The 16931-nt window shown below is 40.2% G+C and overlaps 1 protein-coding gene across 14 annotated transcripts in view; it reads right to left on the reverse strand.

Moving 5' to 3' along the window:
• LOC122973341 (collagen alpha-1(XXV) chain) overlaps positions 1-16931 on the reverse strand; it is a 149868-nt gene that overhangs the window by 48218 nt on the left and 84719 nt on the right. For all 14 annotated transcript variants that reach the window (XR_006399985.1, XR_006399984.1, XM_044340772.1 and 11 more), the window contains exons 4-6: positions 14454-14461; positions 2894-2920; positions 566-592 (exon numbers count right to left, since the gene is read on the reverse strand). Coding sequence is in view for 12 of the 14 variants with exons in the window: in XM_044340772.1 (XP_044196707.1) it covers positions 566-592; positions 2894-2920; positions 14454-14461 (62 nt within the window). In the remaining 2 variants the exon portion in view is untranslated. The remainder of the gene's footprint in view (positions 1-565; positions 593-2893; positions 2921-14453; positions 14462-16931) is intronic.

Raw genomic sequence — 16931 nt, forward strand, 5'->3', positions numbered from 1 at the left:
ACAAACCTGTGCGGTCATAGTCATTTTTTAACCATTATGTGAGAAAAATGAGGGCGCACTTGCTGCTAGGTGGAGATAGAGTAATTCATTTCAGAGTCTGTCAAGCACGAAAAAGCACTCATATTTTTATCATTTAGAAGCTGCACCTTCATAGAAATGTCAGACTACAGAGCTGGAAATGATTAAAGTTCTAAATGCGCCATGTCACGTCTAGGATTGAAGTGAATCACGAGTAATTATAGAGACAGACGATTGAGCAGATATCTTTTCTATAGCACTGCTGCTGGTATGCAAAAGCTTGTATTCATGTTTGATTTGAAGACAAAAAAAAGGTCTTTGCATCTTGAAAAGTATACCATCCCATGCCTTCCAAGGTATCTTGCACGTATGCCTGCCCGTTCTTGATTTAGAAATAAGCAGTGCTGAAATGCTTGTTGTATTTGGCCAGATGGGAAGAACACTATCCCAGGAATTTCATGCATCTCAAACCTTTTGCCCACAATTCTGCTGAGGGAGACACACAAAGTCACATTCATCAGCTAATCACAAGAAGTAAACCGCATACCCGTGGTCCCTGGTCGCCTTGATCCCCCTGCAGAAGGCAAGAAAAGAGAATTTGTCTTGAAATGCAAGAGTCGAACACACACTGAAAACACACACAAATACAGAGCTATTAATAAGCCAAGACTCACACCAAAATCACTGAGGCATAATTCAGAACACATTGATAAAGCAAAATAATACAGGAACCCTCAGCTATTCATTGCGGTTGAGAATAAAATCACTTATGATAACATGGACTGACATGAAGTGGGTATGAGAGAGAAAGAGAAAGAAAGTAGTGGTGTGAGGTTAGATGGATTTGGTGAGGGGGTTGAGTGTGGGTGAAATGCATTGCCAGGCCAGATTTTATGCCCCAGAGATCTTTGGCTTTCTGCCTGTTTTGGGGGTAGATCTCTGAGGACGGAGCACGTTCCTGAAGGAGAAACCGTAAAGACATTTGGTTTCGAATCAACCTGTATGGTGAAGGCTGTGGGTTTATCACATTAGAGTGAAACCGAACCAAAAGTACACTTTTGTTTGAAATAACTGAAGGAAGACCAAATGTTGGACACTAAATTATACCCTTAATCTGTCTAGAATCGGATAACTGAACATCCTAAAACCATCTCATTTAAAGCACTCCGCTCCCCTGTTGGCTGAGTTACAATTTAGCCACAGCAGTAAAACAAGCCAAACAACTTATCACACATGGATGGGAATTTTGCTCAAACAAACTTCAGTGTAATGCCTGAGCAATTTCAAATAAAACAGCTTTCAGAATTTTTGTAATTTTTCATTGGGCAGTCACTCCAAAACCCAATTTAGTGGGAAAACAGTTGTGAATGGCCACACTGATGCAAGCTTTATTCGTCTTGGGTGGGAGAATGCCCACAGTTGTTTTTCATTTCATTAAACTGCAGATGAAGTGGTTCACATGAGAGGCATGAACATGCATCTAATCAGGGAGATTCATTTATTCATGATTGTCATAACGGATGCTCCACAAGTATCTAAATCTGGTTTTATAAGTCATGCTTATGGGTTCTATTTTCTGCTTTAAGGGCAACCAAATGCAAAAATCACACTATTGACTCATTACATTGGTCATCGACAACAACAGCATTCCACACTACACATTAGTGTAAATCATAAGTTACCAAAAAATACAACTTGATGCAGATGACAACTATGATAATCTGCTTCTTGTGTTTGACTTAAGCTCTGGTTAGCACTCTCACGCTATCTCATTTTTTTTTTTTCTTGCTGAACATTAAATCTTTAAATATAGTTGTTGCTCTTTTTATACAAAATATGCATAAATACTTAATTTATTCATAGCTGGGGAAGATCAAGGCCTTTTAGAGGCCAAAAAGGCCCTGATCTTCCCCAGTAGCATTTTTAGAGGTTAACACTTTAAAATCTCATTACGGCCACCTGTTTCTATTATGAATTCAGGGACACAATCAACTTTGGTGTGAATCAGAGGATCTCATCTTTCAACACAAAACCATGGGCACACATTTGTCCCCAAGTCCTGCAGACTTATAAAGAGACAGTGCGGTTATTTTTCATGCTCCACTGCTGTTTTATGGAGGAATGCTCAGTGAAGCATTTAAGGGTTCCAACTTGGGCTCTGGCTTTCAAGTCATTAATGTTCTGTGCTGTGGATTTGTGAACGACGGGAGAATTTAAATATTCAGACTCTGAGACTTAAGGTCAGGGTGACTCGAATGTGAATTACAGCAGTAAATACAAAATGACACTCTCTATGGACAAATTAACTGTGAGTGGAGAAAAAACAAAGATTTTTATTGTCTTGTCCTGCAAAAATGTATGAGAACAAGAAACAGAGTTTCACCAATCTGAATGAAATAGTTTGATATCGTGGGAAAGAAAAAGATGAGAAGATTAATACCTCTCTCATTTCTGTATGGTAAATATGAGCATAATATAGCCAGTTATCTTAACTTAGCATTGAGGCAGGAAACAGGGTGAGACAGCTAGCCTGGCTCTTTCCAAAGGTGACAAAATCTGCCAAACAACCCCTTCCTGGAGTCCAGTCATTAACATGGAGACTCCAGTAAGTCACTGCACCCAGCCAAGAAATAATCCAGCACAAAACCCTCCCTGTAAAACAACATGTTGTTTTTACACTTTGGTTTTTGTACGGATTGAACATATGATAAATAACATGTTAATGAGTGAGCTTTAGAGTTGCTGGGATTTTGTAACTGTTGGACAGAGCCAGGCTAGCTGTTTCCCCATTTGCAGTCTTCATGCTAAGCCAAGCTAACTGCCCGCTGGCTCTAGCTAGATCAATAGCATAGTCATGAATAAATCAATTACTCACCTTGTCACCCTTCGGACCTGGAGGACCCTATGAAGAGGGAAAAAAAAGATTGTTAAACAACTTTGACAACACATGAATAATGAATAAAATAAACAACTATGGTGCTATCACACAGTTTGGGCAGATACAATACTCCAAGACAGAGGGGAACCATTAGGGCCCTGTAGGCACTCAGAGATGGCCAAAGATATTCTAAAAAGTAATATTTAAAAGGTAAACAGTAATCAATATCTAAAAAATGGTTCTGAGCAAATTATCTCTTCAAACCTGCCCATTCACTTTGTGTTGGAATATGAAGGGTAAAATGAAAGAAGTCCCTTTCTTTACTTATCAGAATTTTGCTGCCTCTGCAGTTGCTGGGGAGAAAATGCTATGCGTTCAGCTTTGTGATTGGTGGTCCAACTATAAATTTACAGAGGGCCTAGCAATAGTAATTCAATGAGAGACTAATTTCAAATGACAGTATCTTCCCTCTAAATGGGTGGGCTTTATTATCAGTAACTTTATGACAAGTTGTGCCCCCTGTGGGGGACACAAATCACAAGCTAGCGGAAAGCTAACTTTTAATGAAAAGTTGGAGTTATTTGGCAAAGGAAGACCTGGACCAGAGCATAATTTGGTGTGGAACTAAGGCTGTTGAGAGGCATTTCAACTCCAGCAATTAAGCTAGGCTGGTAGTTTGCTTTTTTCCCTGACAAGGGAAGGGGGGTCAGAGGGTCAAGGTTAAAGAGTCATGGTTCGCTACTGCTCCAAGCACACCGCAACAAACTGTAAAAAACCACAGTGACCAGTCACATAAGCCAAAAAACAAACAGAGCTGCTAAACAAGGCCTGAACATCATGAACTTAAAGGGAGAGGAGAAAGTCAAAAGATTAACAATTTGAGTTTTGATGGAACTAACTTTGTGTAGTTTCTGACATCTCTTTAAGCATTTGATTAAAATGCCCTGTCATAGATTGGGAACCAGTACCTTATGCATTGTAGACATCAGGGCTTATACAAACATACAATTAAAACCAAAAAGAGGCCCAAATCAAGTCCATGTTTACTTAGAGGATCAAATCCAGCAATCTCCAACCAAATACTGGCAAGCACATTGTAAAATTGTGCCCTGAACAAGAGGAACACTTTTTCTTTTCTTTTTTTTTTTCACACAGCAGTTTTTGTGAGGCCGTTTTGCATCCAGCGTGTGTCAGTCAGCAGGCAGGAGCTCCTGGGTGGGCTCTGTAAAAGATCATGGGTGAAAAAGAGGGTTTGACGATGAGGTGTGCATCCATATGCCTGAGCCTAATGAGCTTGTGTTCAAAAATAGTATTGTTAACACTGAAGTTGAGGGATGAAGCACAGTACGCTGGGCTCCTTTTCTTGCTCTGAGGTCAGGCCTTTGGAAAATCTAGCTTTGGAAAAACCAGTATTAGATCAGTGTCAGCAGAGTGACTAACTGACCACCCGCTCAGCAACAATGTTCCTCAGCCCATGCAGAAACTAAGAAAGATTGCTGTGCCAGGTATAACAATGCTAATCTATATTCCACATGAAAAGCTATCTGTCAAATATATTTGGTTGTTGTCTGGTTGTTGGATAAAGTTAATATTACTTCAGTGATTTGGGAAATTGTGCATCTCCTCCTTTAACTTTGTCATTGATTTTGTTGCTGCCAGAAAAATGTCACAAAAAACCCTTAAGTAATTAAGATATGGAAATAGAACAAGTTTATTCAGCTTTCACCCTTACAACTATGGTAACAGCCCTGCAGTGATTGCTGTTCTAAGCTAACACTGATAGAACATGATTTGTATCCAAAGAAATCAGACGGACATGGAAAGGTACACTGACAGTAATCCATAGATTGATGACATTAGTATAAGACCCATGTTTGGATGCTGTTCCTGCAATGTGACCCAGAATAGCAGGCTTGCAGACACAGACAGGCTCCCATTGCACTGGCACACAACAGCACAGTCTAAAACCGAAATGCTCCAGAGGTAGTCCAGCACTTTTCTTCAGCCAATTTCTACCACACTGCTCTGGGGAAGAGAGATGTAGCCAGGTTTCTGCCTGCTCAGTGCCTCCGGACATTATTTTTGATGCATAGTTAACTATCCGTAGCTTTTCGTTTATGTATAGTGGTGCATGTGTTCCCGACTGGATCTGCAATTTGCCTTGGTCATGAGGTTGTGAACCTGTACAGCAATCTTGTCCCATCAATTCAAATACTGTATGAGGCACCCGTGTTTGCTTGGACAAGCCCAGACAGGAAATGCAGCTTTAATACCCACACATCTAAGGAGGTGGTCCTGCTGCTTACTTGAGTAGCCATAGACAGAGCCACCACAACACACTTGTAAACACAAAATGCGCCATTATGAAAACAATGTTTCCTATTGCGGTTCCCTGGGGAGGAATAACAGAGGCAACACATTGGAATCAAATGTGACTTTTACTTTCATAATGATGTAGTGGCATTCCAGAGAGGCTAATAAGTTTCCAGCTTGTTCCTGAAAATGGTAGGAAGCTAAAGAAAAATCAGCGCAGGCTTTTTGTTGTGAAGGAAAATTGCCTTTGGACAATAGGAGGTGATTGACATACTGTTGCTGCAAACATATGAAAGGCTGCAACAACAAAAAATACATAAATATACCCACTACAGCTTTTTACACAAGCCTGTTTAACATCTGGCAATGCAAAATACAAATAGTTGGCATACAAAATTACTAGGCTAAATGACTGGACACCACAAGTTTGTGGAAAGAAATTTAAACTCTGCTTTATATGATTTAGCATATCAAGGACTGAAGCAACATAATGAAACTTGATCAAATCCATGTTGAACTACCATAATAGGACAAAAACTCATATGTTTTTTGAGTGAGAATAAATGAGGTAAATGAGGTCATATGTGTTTGATGTACAGTACAGTCTACAGCAGATATGTCAGATAAATAAAATAGGTTTGACGAACGATGTAATGCTATCAGGTACTGTCATGTTCTCCTTTTGAAATTGTAACCTTTGATAATCTTATGCTTGTTAAACTGTATCAGACAAATAAAAAGATGTGGTAATTGCACTTCACTCAGCAGCATTTACCTATAGATTTGTACCTCACAGTAAGTGAAATGCTGCTTTTCACACATCTAACCATATCTTACTGAAAAACCTTGTCCATTTTACTCTTCCATCTGGTTGTTAAAGCATGTGGAAATGATTTCGCTACACAGTCTGCACCTGCTCATTATAAGGCCCATCATTTGCACATCACTTGGAAAGGCAGCATCCACTGGAACTCTTCCAAAAGATTTAAGCGAGTACAGTGAGGGTCTTTTATAGAGACTATTAAACAGCTCTCCTGCAAAGACTATTTCAAAGGTGCAAACTGTACTACAGTAGAATTGCAGTGGGTGTCTATTTGTCAAGCCGTCTCTCCAGCTTTGTGGTTTCAGTCTGCCCTGAGGAAGGTTTCCAATCAGCACCTGTGTATGCTTTTCACATCTTTTTTTTTTTACTGCTTCTGCTCTGGCTCTTTTTCAAAAGCAGCCCTCCAGCAGGTGCTCCATGGCTCATCAGGCTGCTTCTGTTTGATCAAATGTACTCACTGTGCGTTAGCAAGTTACTTAGCTCAACAAGATTAAGCCTTTGTAGTGTGTTCAACTCTTTTACAGCTATTCAGATTACACTGGATTCAAATGGCCACATGCATGTCTGAAAAACTGCACTATTATCCAATGTTCTTTAAAGGAATAGTTTGACATTGTTAATTGTTTGTTAATTAGTAAACGTCAGATGTGCTTGTAGGTGGATTTATTGACCTTTGGAGAGCCAGGCTAGCTGTTCCCCCCTGTTTCTAGTCTTTGGCTGAGCTAAGCTGTTAGCTTAGCTTTTGAGGGTGGTATCATTCTCCTCATTTAACTCACCAAGAAAGCAAATAGGGATATTTCCCAAAATGTCAAACTATTCCTTTAACAGATATCTATAGGAGCTAAGAACAATGTTGCTCCAAACATGTTTGCATTTTGGATTTGGTATACTTTGGGTTAGAACAGACTGGTTAACTACTACTGTAGGAGCAGGACCGATCATTTCCCAGAAAAACTATTTTAGGTTTACTGACAAAAGTGACTTAAAAAATACCAAATATGTCCATCATATGTGTGGTGATGAACAGAATGGTACAGTTGCAAAAAAGCAGAATATCCACTTATTGAAAATGACACGTATAACGTTGATGGTAAGCCTCACATCTTCTGCTGCTTTACTTATGTCAAACTTCCTTCATGAGATGATTTGTAACAGAACATCCTGTGTGCATGATATCTTCGAGTTTATGGTGGACCACTGGATCAGGATTAAGCTTTTTTCTATCCAGATACATGTCTAGCTTCTCATTCTCAGCCAAACCGTGACCACTGTCTCCTGCAATGGCCTGAATGAGCTGTTGGTATGAAATAAAAGAGGAGAAACCCCTGCCACCTTTAAAAGAGAGTGGGGGAGAAGTATGGAAAGGTCTGCAGGGAAGTATTAAAAGGCAACGAGAGCTCGGACCAAACCCACAAGCAACATGGAGAACATTGCCATTCAAATCTGACAAATAACTTACTTCACTTCATATTACAAGCAAAGAGTAAAGGATGTTCAATAAAATGATCCTGGCACTGAGGTACATTTCATATGTGGCTCCTGCTGTGCCGAAGTGAAAACATTGCACAACTATATTTTTATATGTTCTGTGTTGGTCTGCCTTTGATTGTACCGCAGCTGGAGGAGCAGATATTATTTTTAATACATTCTGAGTAAAGTGTTGGTATGGTTCCTTTAAATTTAATACATATATTATACATTTACTTAATTGACCTAAATTGATGGCACAACCTGGTTCCTCTAGTTCTACCTTGTACAGTAAAAGAATGTTTCTGAAATTTCTCAGATCAGCCATGAAAAATGTTTTCAAGAACTGTTAATGAAAAACTTAAATATCTATGTATTAGTTTGATGGGGTTGTAGATTAGGTATCACTGTATTTGACTCTTTTCATATCAGGAGTTAGGCGGGGAGGTAGACTGTCTCCACTCTTATTTGACTTTTATATGGATGACTTGTCTGGGGAGTTAAACGCTAAAAAACAGGATGTGTTTTTGGTAATCTCAATACTAATTATACTAAAATTATCTTAACTCAAGGTCTAATTCCTAGCTTTTTCAACAGCTTTCAACCTCATCTCACAATATCATTAGCAGATGGAGTTTTCTCAGTTGTGGCTAATGGCTCAGTTGTCTTCGTTTGACATAAGTGTAGCACTTAAGTCTCTGGTCATTGGACCATCTTTGAAGATGATTGAGATGCAATTGGAAGCTAGTAAGTGAACTTCACAGGCATCCCGTGGAATTTTGACCACTAGTAGTGTTATAGGGCAATGTTTTCACAAGTGGATTCCCATTTTCTTTGTATTGTGCATGAGAACACCAAGTGGCAATGCGATATTCAGTCTTGAAACTAGTTTCATACACTTCTCCTGACTGACAGTTGGTGGTGAAAACCTGCAAAGAAGCGTAGCAACTTACCCATAGAAATGACTACTGGATGTAGACATAACTATCTTTACCAAATAAACTCCACAGGGCACCTTTAAATTGAAATTATTTAGTCAAATTACAGTTTCCAAGGTCAAGAGTAAACTTTCTTCGTCAACTATTATATTTTTAATGTAGATTATTGGGTTATATTTTCTCCCTGCAATGCTAGTTTTCAACTACTGGAGGCAAAAGAACAATGTGATGATAATAATTAAGAGAGGATTTAAAATTTCCTAAATTCAACTTAAGTAGAGATGCTATTGCTTAACCAATATCAAGTCCTGGGTTGGTTATTAGCATTTTTTAATTTGTGATCTCTATGTGTATGTTTGTGTGTCTGTGACTGATTCCAGGCAGCATTCTCACAAGCAGACTTCTGACAGCCTAATCTCAAAATATCTCACATAGAAGTCAAGACAGTGAATAGCCATTCTTCACATTCTTACTCTCCTATAATTTTCTGGAAACATGATGGATGAAAGCTTGACAGTGCTCGTCTGACTATGCAACGCCAGGCGAGGGGCTGGCTCACATCCATGGTTTTAGCTGTTGTTGACTTGAGCAAAATCATTCTCGTGGGTTTGGCTGCAATCTGCTGGTGCAATTTTGTGAAGCAATCCACCTAATCCAACAAGATGCAAAAAGTCAGGAACAGAGGATCTGCATGTAACCTCTGTCTGGTCTCAACTGTATTAGTTTTCATCACAGTGACCTGTTAAACATATCTAGGTCCAGAAAATCAATCCATCAAATAGAGCTCATATCCTCATTACAGAGCCTGTGCCAACTGGGCTGGCAGCAGTTGCTGTAGCCCGAACTGCCGGCCACATGGATCCAATCATCTCACCCTGGAGCACTGGCATCCCTGATAGCACAGGCCAACAACTACCGCTTTTACAACCTCTTCTTTATGGGCATACGGCTTTCTCACACAGCTACATAATATTAATAAACATGTGTGTACACAGGAAGTTAAGCAAAGCAATCCTCCAGGCACCGAGTGTTGACAGAGAACAAGTAACTGAAGAGGGGGCAGGTGAGGAATGCTGTTCACTCAAAAGTGGGAAGATCGCCAATATAAAAGGAGTTGAAAGGACTAAACCCTGAATTACACATTTCACACAGTAAAGTGGTGCATCGTGTTTGCCATACGTTGAAACAAAAAGAGTAGTAAATCACACAAGAGCCTGGATACAGTTTAACTTAAAAGGAATAGTTTGACATTTTAGGAAATATGCTGATTTGCTTTCTTTCAGAGGGTTAGATGAGAAGATTGATACCAATCTCACAGCCTTGAGTGGTATCGATCTTCTCATCTAACTCTCAACAAGAAAGCAAATAAGCTTATTTCCAAGAACATCTGACTATTTCTTTTAAGATTGCAATCTACCAGCTGTGAGGTGTTTTTAAGGGTGATTCTTGTTGCACTGTGGAAGAAAAATGTATCTTTTTTTCCTCACAACATTTCCCATAACCTCTTTACCAAGCAAAGTAGAAATGTCCCATCTGGATACACAAATGTAATCAATTGCACTAATACAAGAGCGGTAGTGAGTGGCGGTACAGCAATTGCAAAATTCTCATTTAGCCATTTGCAGCTAAAAGCCTAATGTGGAAATCATTGGAAGGGAATCTACTCTATTCCAAAGCTGGAATTCAGTAAAAGACATCCAGTACAAAACACATACCTATATGTACACCTCCATCTGTTAGTTCTGCATGGGAACCCTCAATCATATTACTGTCAGGCCCCAGGGGAACTTTTTTCAAGGCGGGAAACTAATGGAGGACAGGGATGTGAGTAATCAGAGCAGAACAGGCAGGAACGGACGACCACAAGTGGCTGGTGCTCGTCGGGGGAATCTGGACGCAGGGGTTAGGCAGGGATAGGGAAACCACACTGGAAAACTGACTTGGGAATGGCATCTGGTTCCCATATCCACAGTGTATCACAATTAGCCGGCATAAAATGACTTTAATGTGTGTGTATGCGTTTGGGAGTGTGTGTCTGTTTGTTGTTATGTGTTGGATGTACTTGTGGAAGCAGTAACGCTGTGAGCTGAGGAAGTCTGATTTGTTGTAGGTGTGCGTTGTGTATGTAAAGTGTTAAGATGCAAATCAAACATCAAGGATTAATTCACAATCTCAGTCAGGCGAAAGTCTCATCATTCCTGAGGAAGGGAGACGTTTCAACAGCTTTAACCAAATTGCAGGCACAGAACAGCCAAACATCTCAGCCAAATTTTTTTCTATGCAATACGTAAGGAAATGTCTGACCCGCAAAATTCTTGTCGATATGAAATGTTGAAAAAGGGACAATGTTTCAGTTGGATTTCTTTCACTTCTTCTGTTGATTTGATTAGAACCACATATTGGCCGCTCTACATTTCACATCATTTGATGTCAGTTGGAGGAAAATTCCTCTCAATCAAAAAGCTGTCGAGCCTTTTCTTAACCTTCGAGCGTCGCGTTCATACTGTGCTAATTCTTCTATCAAGCTAAAGGTAGTAGCAGCCAGTTTCCCATGTGAATATTCAGCAAAGTGCACTACTGACTGCTTCAAATTGCTGTGTGTAAACCTCACGGTTAGCCCGAGTGCTGCCTCTTGTCATTTGCTGACAGGCAAGAGCTGCTGATGGGCACAGCGTGTGCAGAGGGCTGACATCTCAAAGGTCAAACTCTTAAAGTTGTCACATCTAGTGCCAGTGGGCCTCCTAAGGCACCGTTGCCCGTATGAGCCCAAATAAACACTGTCATATCAGATAGATCCAATTTTAGCTCTTGGTGGGACTCTTCAGTGTTAAAAACAATTCCAAAGCCTGCGTGTATGTGTGCTTGTTCTCCCTGGAGCTGGTGCGAGACTATTAAACATGCGACATAACAAAAAGTGTAAAAAAAACCACAACATCTGAGTGTGCAGGGCTTTACTTAACTCTAACTCGTAGTTCATTTTAGATAAACTGGCAAATCCTCTACCTCTGTAGGGTAAAAGTGATCAAAGTCCAGACGGAGTATGTTTTATTAACAGGTGTGGAGCTGCGGTGCATAGCAGATGAAGGATGAAGGGTAGAGGGCGCCCGGTCTCTTCTGCTTCACCCCCACGTGCCTCTAATCCCTGTACCACAGCTGCATAATTCATACGTTGTGACAGATCATCCTCAACCTGCATGGTTGGTATCTCAGCTGATAGCGCAGGGAGGTGGAAACTATCTGTCAAATACACATACATATGCAACCAGCTTTATTTACCTCATTGCTAATATGACTGAACTCTTGCAGAGGTTTTATGCGCTGCACTGTGACTGGCCTGCTTTGAGACTCTAGTGTGGTACAGAGGCATGCATAGTGGGCTGAACATTGTATCATTTTCAAATATTTCCCCTTCCTTCTGACCAGATTTCAAAGCATGCTCATTTCTTCCTGTGTTCATATAATTTTAATTTAGTATGGCATACAGTCTGGTGATAAAAAAGTACAGTCGACGGGCGGTGTTAGTGGGTACTTGAGAGCTGCCTCAGGGATAGTGTTTTACGCTTGATTGGTGCTAAATGGTGTGCACGCAGTGGTGGGTGCTTCGGGTATATGTTTTGACACAGACTGCCCTTGAAGACCCGCAGAAAGATGAGAAAAGATGATTAAAAAAAGAGAAGCAAAGACATGATAATTTGTGCTTCAGCTGTCATTCCACAGACTTTACTAACCTTTATGTACAATAAAAAAAAAACATTTCTCTGGTTTCAGTGGCAGGTTACAGCAAAGAACTCTTTTTGTAAATGCTGCCAGAGATGAAAATCACCTCAAGGCCTATCTGTAACATCTCTCTGTTAATATTTTTCCAATCTGTCTAGAGGACAAGAACAGAACATCACTTGACAACTGACCTCATGATCCCATGTGAAACTGACACAAAACCTCAAGCAGTGGGGAAAAAAAGAAGGGAAATGGAAACAAAACAAATCACTTTTCCATGTCTAAACGCCAATCAATAAGGATCTTTCCTGATGAGTTTTGATTGAGGAGACCTACAGTAACCGCAGGTCCCCGTCCGTTCATCAGCAGCTGAGTCACGATTAAGTCACAGAGATCTGTAATGACTTCAGCAGTAGCTGGTTTGTTTGGCTCAGAGGACTGTGTACAATTTACGCCGTGTTCCCAGAGTTATAGCGGGAGCTGTTGAATATTCATAGCGATGTGTCCCCAGCCATCCCCCGGGTGGGCATATCAAAGGAAAAACCACATTAGATCATTTTCTACTGTCTGTTTTTTAAGAAACTGGCGCTGGAATTTTTTTTTTATTTCTGAAACAGATTTGGTGACCATCGGGTGAGTCATTGTCAGATCATTGCATTTTTTTTGAAGACGCGAAGAAATTTTCAGACTGGTCTGTTTTTAGAACTGCAGTCACCCAGACTTCAGTTTTTTTTGTCCTTCCTGTACTATAATCACAGCTTTATTTTGTTTTTAGTACAGTACAGATTCTGTTTAAACCTCATTTTCCCTTACCTACAGTAAAACTAGAGACCTCTAACAACATTTACAGCACCTTCTCTTACTTACAATGACTTCATCAGAGAGTGATTTGTTAGCCACAACTGGAACACTGTCAGGTACTTACTGTACTGTATGTGAACCTGATTTACTATGTCTCACCCAAAGGAACGATCCCAAAAGTATCAAAAAACAAGCAAAACTAAGCTCTCCTTGGAACATATCAGGGACAACATGCCTTGGACTTCAGTCAGCTCCCGAGACATCTCCCAGTGATTTTATTTGTCAGATGTAAGAGCTGGCGAGAGAGGCTGAGAAGCAAGACCACCTGCACTTACTTACGTCCCAGAACCCCAGGAGCGAGTGTCTGAGAAGGCTCTGAGGATTAACTTACGACTTTTACGGCTCACTCGGCACACGCTATTATACCTATTCAATCACACTTGCCTCTGGACTATAAATAATTTTAACAGAGCACACTCACACACACACACACACACACACACACACACATACACACACACAGTGCCCGCTTGACCTGGTTATACAGACTACTGTCACAAGGTTTGGTGCTTATGTATGTATGGATTTGTCTTCATCTTTGGGGGAAACTCTGAAGTTTTCCATCTGTTAAGGGGAGTGAATCTGTGATCACCCGGCAGTGTAATGAGGTGAGATAATCTTTTCGGGTGCAGCGAGCTAGCAGGGACGGAGGCTGGTAGCAAGGATATTACAAACCAGACTGCACAGATGACAGGGGACGAGTCCCTATTAGCGGTAGGCAGGGATGAAGAGATTATTTTAATAATAGAGTCAAGACTGTGTGGTGAAACTGAGATTTCTAGTAGCAAATTTGTCATAATCAGATGTCTTTTAAATCAACTGTAAAAACATAGTTTTGTAGTTTTTGTTTGCTGTCCAGCTTTTAACCCATTTAATGTCACCTCTTTTTGCATCATACTTAAAGGAATAGTTCGACAATTTTATATATATGCTTGTTCTCCACAGCCAGCAGCCAATTAGCCTAGTGTAGCATGAACACTGGAAAACAGGAGGAAACAGCTGACCTAGCAATGTCCAAAGGAACAAAATCTAAAGCTCCCTAACAATCAGATTATATTGTGTGTTTGATCTGTAGAAAAACAGGCTAGCTTTTTCCACCTGTTTCCAGTCTTCATGCTAAGCTAAGCTAATCGGCTGCTGGCTCTAGCTTTATATGTAGTGTACAGTTACAAGAGTAGTATTGATCTTCTCATCTAAATGTCAAACTATTCCTTTAATATAACCTCATTGTTCCTTTCATGTTAATTGTTCTTGACTTCAAACAGTGAATAAATATTAGCTGGACCTTTACTCTGGAAACACTCATCTGTTTTGCCAATGGATGTTTTTAACATTTTAGCTGGAGAATCCCGCAGTCATGTTTTACTGTTGCCCAGTTGGAGTTTTTACCTTCACATGGCCATCACAACTGGAGAAGATGCGAAGCAGGCATACTTACAGGAGGTCCTGAAAAAGACAGGAAAAAATACTTGGTTAGAGTGTTTTCAATCAGTAAGCAAACAGAACCCAGATCATCAATGAAACCACATAGCCAAATAAGGAGGATGGGAAATCAGTCTCTTGCAGAGAAATTCTTCCATGGGAAGGAACATTTTATAAAGATGCAAGACTTTCATATGTTCACTGACTATGCAGAGTAGACAGACATTCTATCAAAGTATATCCCACTTGTCTACTTATGGCATTGAACACTAGCATTGTGAAAGAAAATTTCTATCTGGTTTCCATGCTGTTAGGCCAAAAATGGCCACCAAGCCTGGTAATCTGATTTCGACATGTGTAAGTGGCTCTAATTTCACTACTACAAGGGGTTGTGTGCATGTTAAAAAAAAATCCCACCACGTTTTTGTGACGTGACACTCGTCTTTTTCCCAATTACTACCGCTCACAGGACTGTATGCCAACACATGCAGGGCTCCTCAGAACCCTGCAAATCATTGTACGTCCTTAGGTTCTTATTAAAAAGGAACCCAGCTGCTTTAACCCCCCCCAAAATAAAAGGGATTTTATTTTTACTACTCCAATGTCCTTGAACTGTTCTTCTTCATGACCAAGGGAAAGTGCAAATTGCTCCTGCAGCTGGGGCATTTAAGGAGCCGTGTGCTTGAGGCTCACTGGGCCGCACTTCTGTGGCATTGTTTTATGGATCGTTGAGTTACAGTAGACCACTTAGCTTTTAATAAACCTGCTACACGGTGTGTTTTTTTGACATGTCCCACTGTGTCGAATGGCTCAGTACAAAGTGTTCAACTGGCAATTATGGAAAATCAAAGAAATAAGTAATAAATGTACAATATCCTGTAAAGTATGTACCAGCCACTGCAAAGGTATAAAAAATTATTCAAGCATTACAAATTTTTGAAGTTGATGGCCTCAGTTAGACCAAAAACAGCATTTGCGGGAATATAATCCATGTGAAATTAAATTGTCTGTGTCATTATGTCCTCCAGTTTAATTCACTCAGGTTCAGTTTCACTTTCTGTTCTGTTCTCATAAGTCATTCCCTCAGCATGTTGTCATCCTACTTATGCTAACCAGAGTCCCCAGAGAACATAAAGGTAACTGAACTCACTGGACTTTTTATTATAGGCGGTATGTGACTGATCACACAATGGGGAGAGTTGTTATAATGATCCAAAATTATAAAAAGATTGCACGCCAGCTGCACTGGAGCCACAAAGTCACTTTTTTTTCAAGAAGAGCAAGGCATTTGTTGCACTAATGCACAACTGTGAGGATAAATTCCTCAATTGAAGCCTCAAATCCTCATGTTGTTAGGGCAGGTAAACGAGAAACAAGTACTGATTATACACAGAGGGAAAATATGGGAGGAAACTTCTAACACTTTCCAACATTGACCACCTGCTAGAACAGTTGGAGACTGTGGCTTTCACTGCTACAACATCCTAAAACTGTCATGCCACATTTTTCCTTTCCATATGTTACCGGTAAACAAACAAGATGTCCTAATGAAGTATTCCATTCATTTTTAATGCACAGGTAAATATCACCAAGGCTTTTTCCTATTTGTTCTCTATGTCAGTTGCAGCCAAGTCGGGGTGAAAGCTTCCCTTCGCCTTTGTAGATGAGCAAACTGCAAAACACCTCGCCATGACTTTGTGGGGAAACTCGCGGCGGCTTAGTTACTTTTGGTTATAAACGAATCATGAATTAAATATGCTTCCCTTCAACATCCACCACTGTTGAGAACTTAAAAGAGGGAAATTGGATTTGCAGAAGGCTTACAGTGCAGAATACTTGTGCCCATCAAGGACTGAATTTTTCAGTCGTATAAATAATGTCTCCTAAACGCTTTTTCTTTCTCTTCTCCTGTGGAATGGGTACACTGAGTTTGACACTGGGCTCCAATAATGCACCGCGGTGCCTTCATATTTATTTGTTTTGAAAGCTTCTGTGAGTTTCACACTGAATATTGTCTAACAATTCCACTGCTTTCAGCTTCTCAGCATATCCAGGCAGCAAATGTAGCAGAAATAACTGAGCTATAATTGCATGCTAATATGCAGAATCACTTTTAGAGCATTTAAAGTGTCAATATTGAAATCACAAATACTTCTAAAGCATTGCTTTTGTAAAGCTGCTTAAGGCCATGAATGCTTTTGCAGACGCTGCACATAACCAGTAAACATGCAAATAACAAGCAGCTTAAGTTTATAATTCAGGACATTCTTTAAAAAAAAAAAAAGACTCTGGAGGATGTAGTCCTTACTTCAGGTGGACAAATGTGATCCAAATCAGTCTGATTTGACCACTCGCTCCAGTCTAGTTCAGTCCTGTAATGGAGGTATTATTTCCACACAGTGGCGCGACCTGTCATTCAGTTGTTCTCTATTGTCCACCTTTAATAAACCACTGTGCCCGCCTGGTCCAGACACTGTGAGTGGGTATGATTGCT

The sequence above is a fragment of the Thunnus albacares genome, chromosome 22 (genome assembly GCF_914725855.1).
Source record: "Thunnus albacares chromosome 22, fThuAlb1.1, whole genome shotgun sequence".
NCBI classification, from domain to species: Eukaryota; Metazoa; Chordata; class Actinopteri; order Scombriformes; family Scombridae; genus Thunnus; species Thunnus albacares.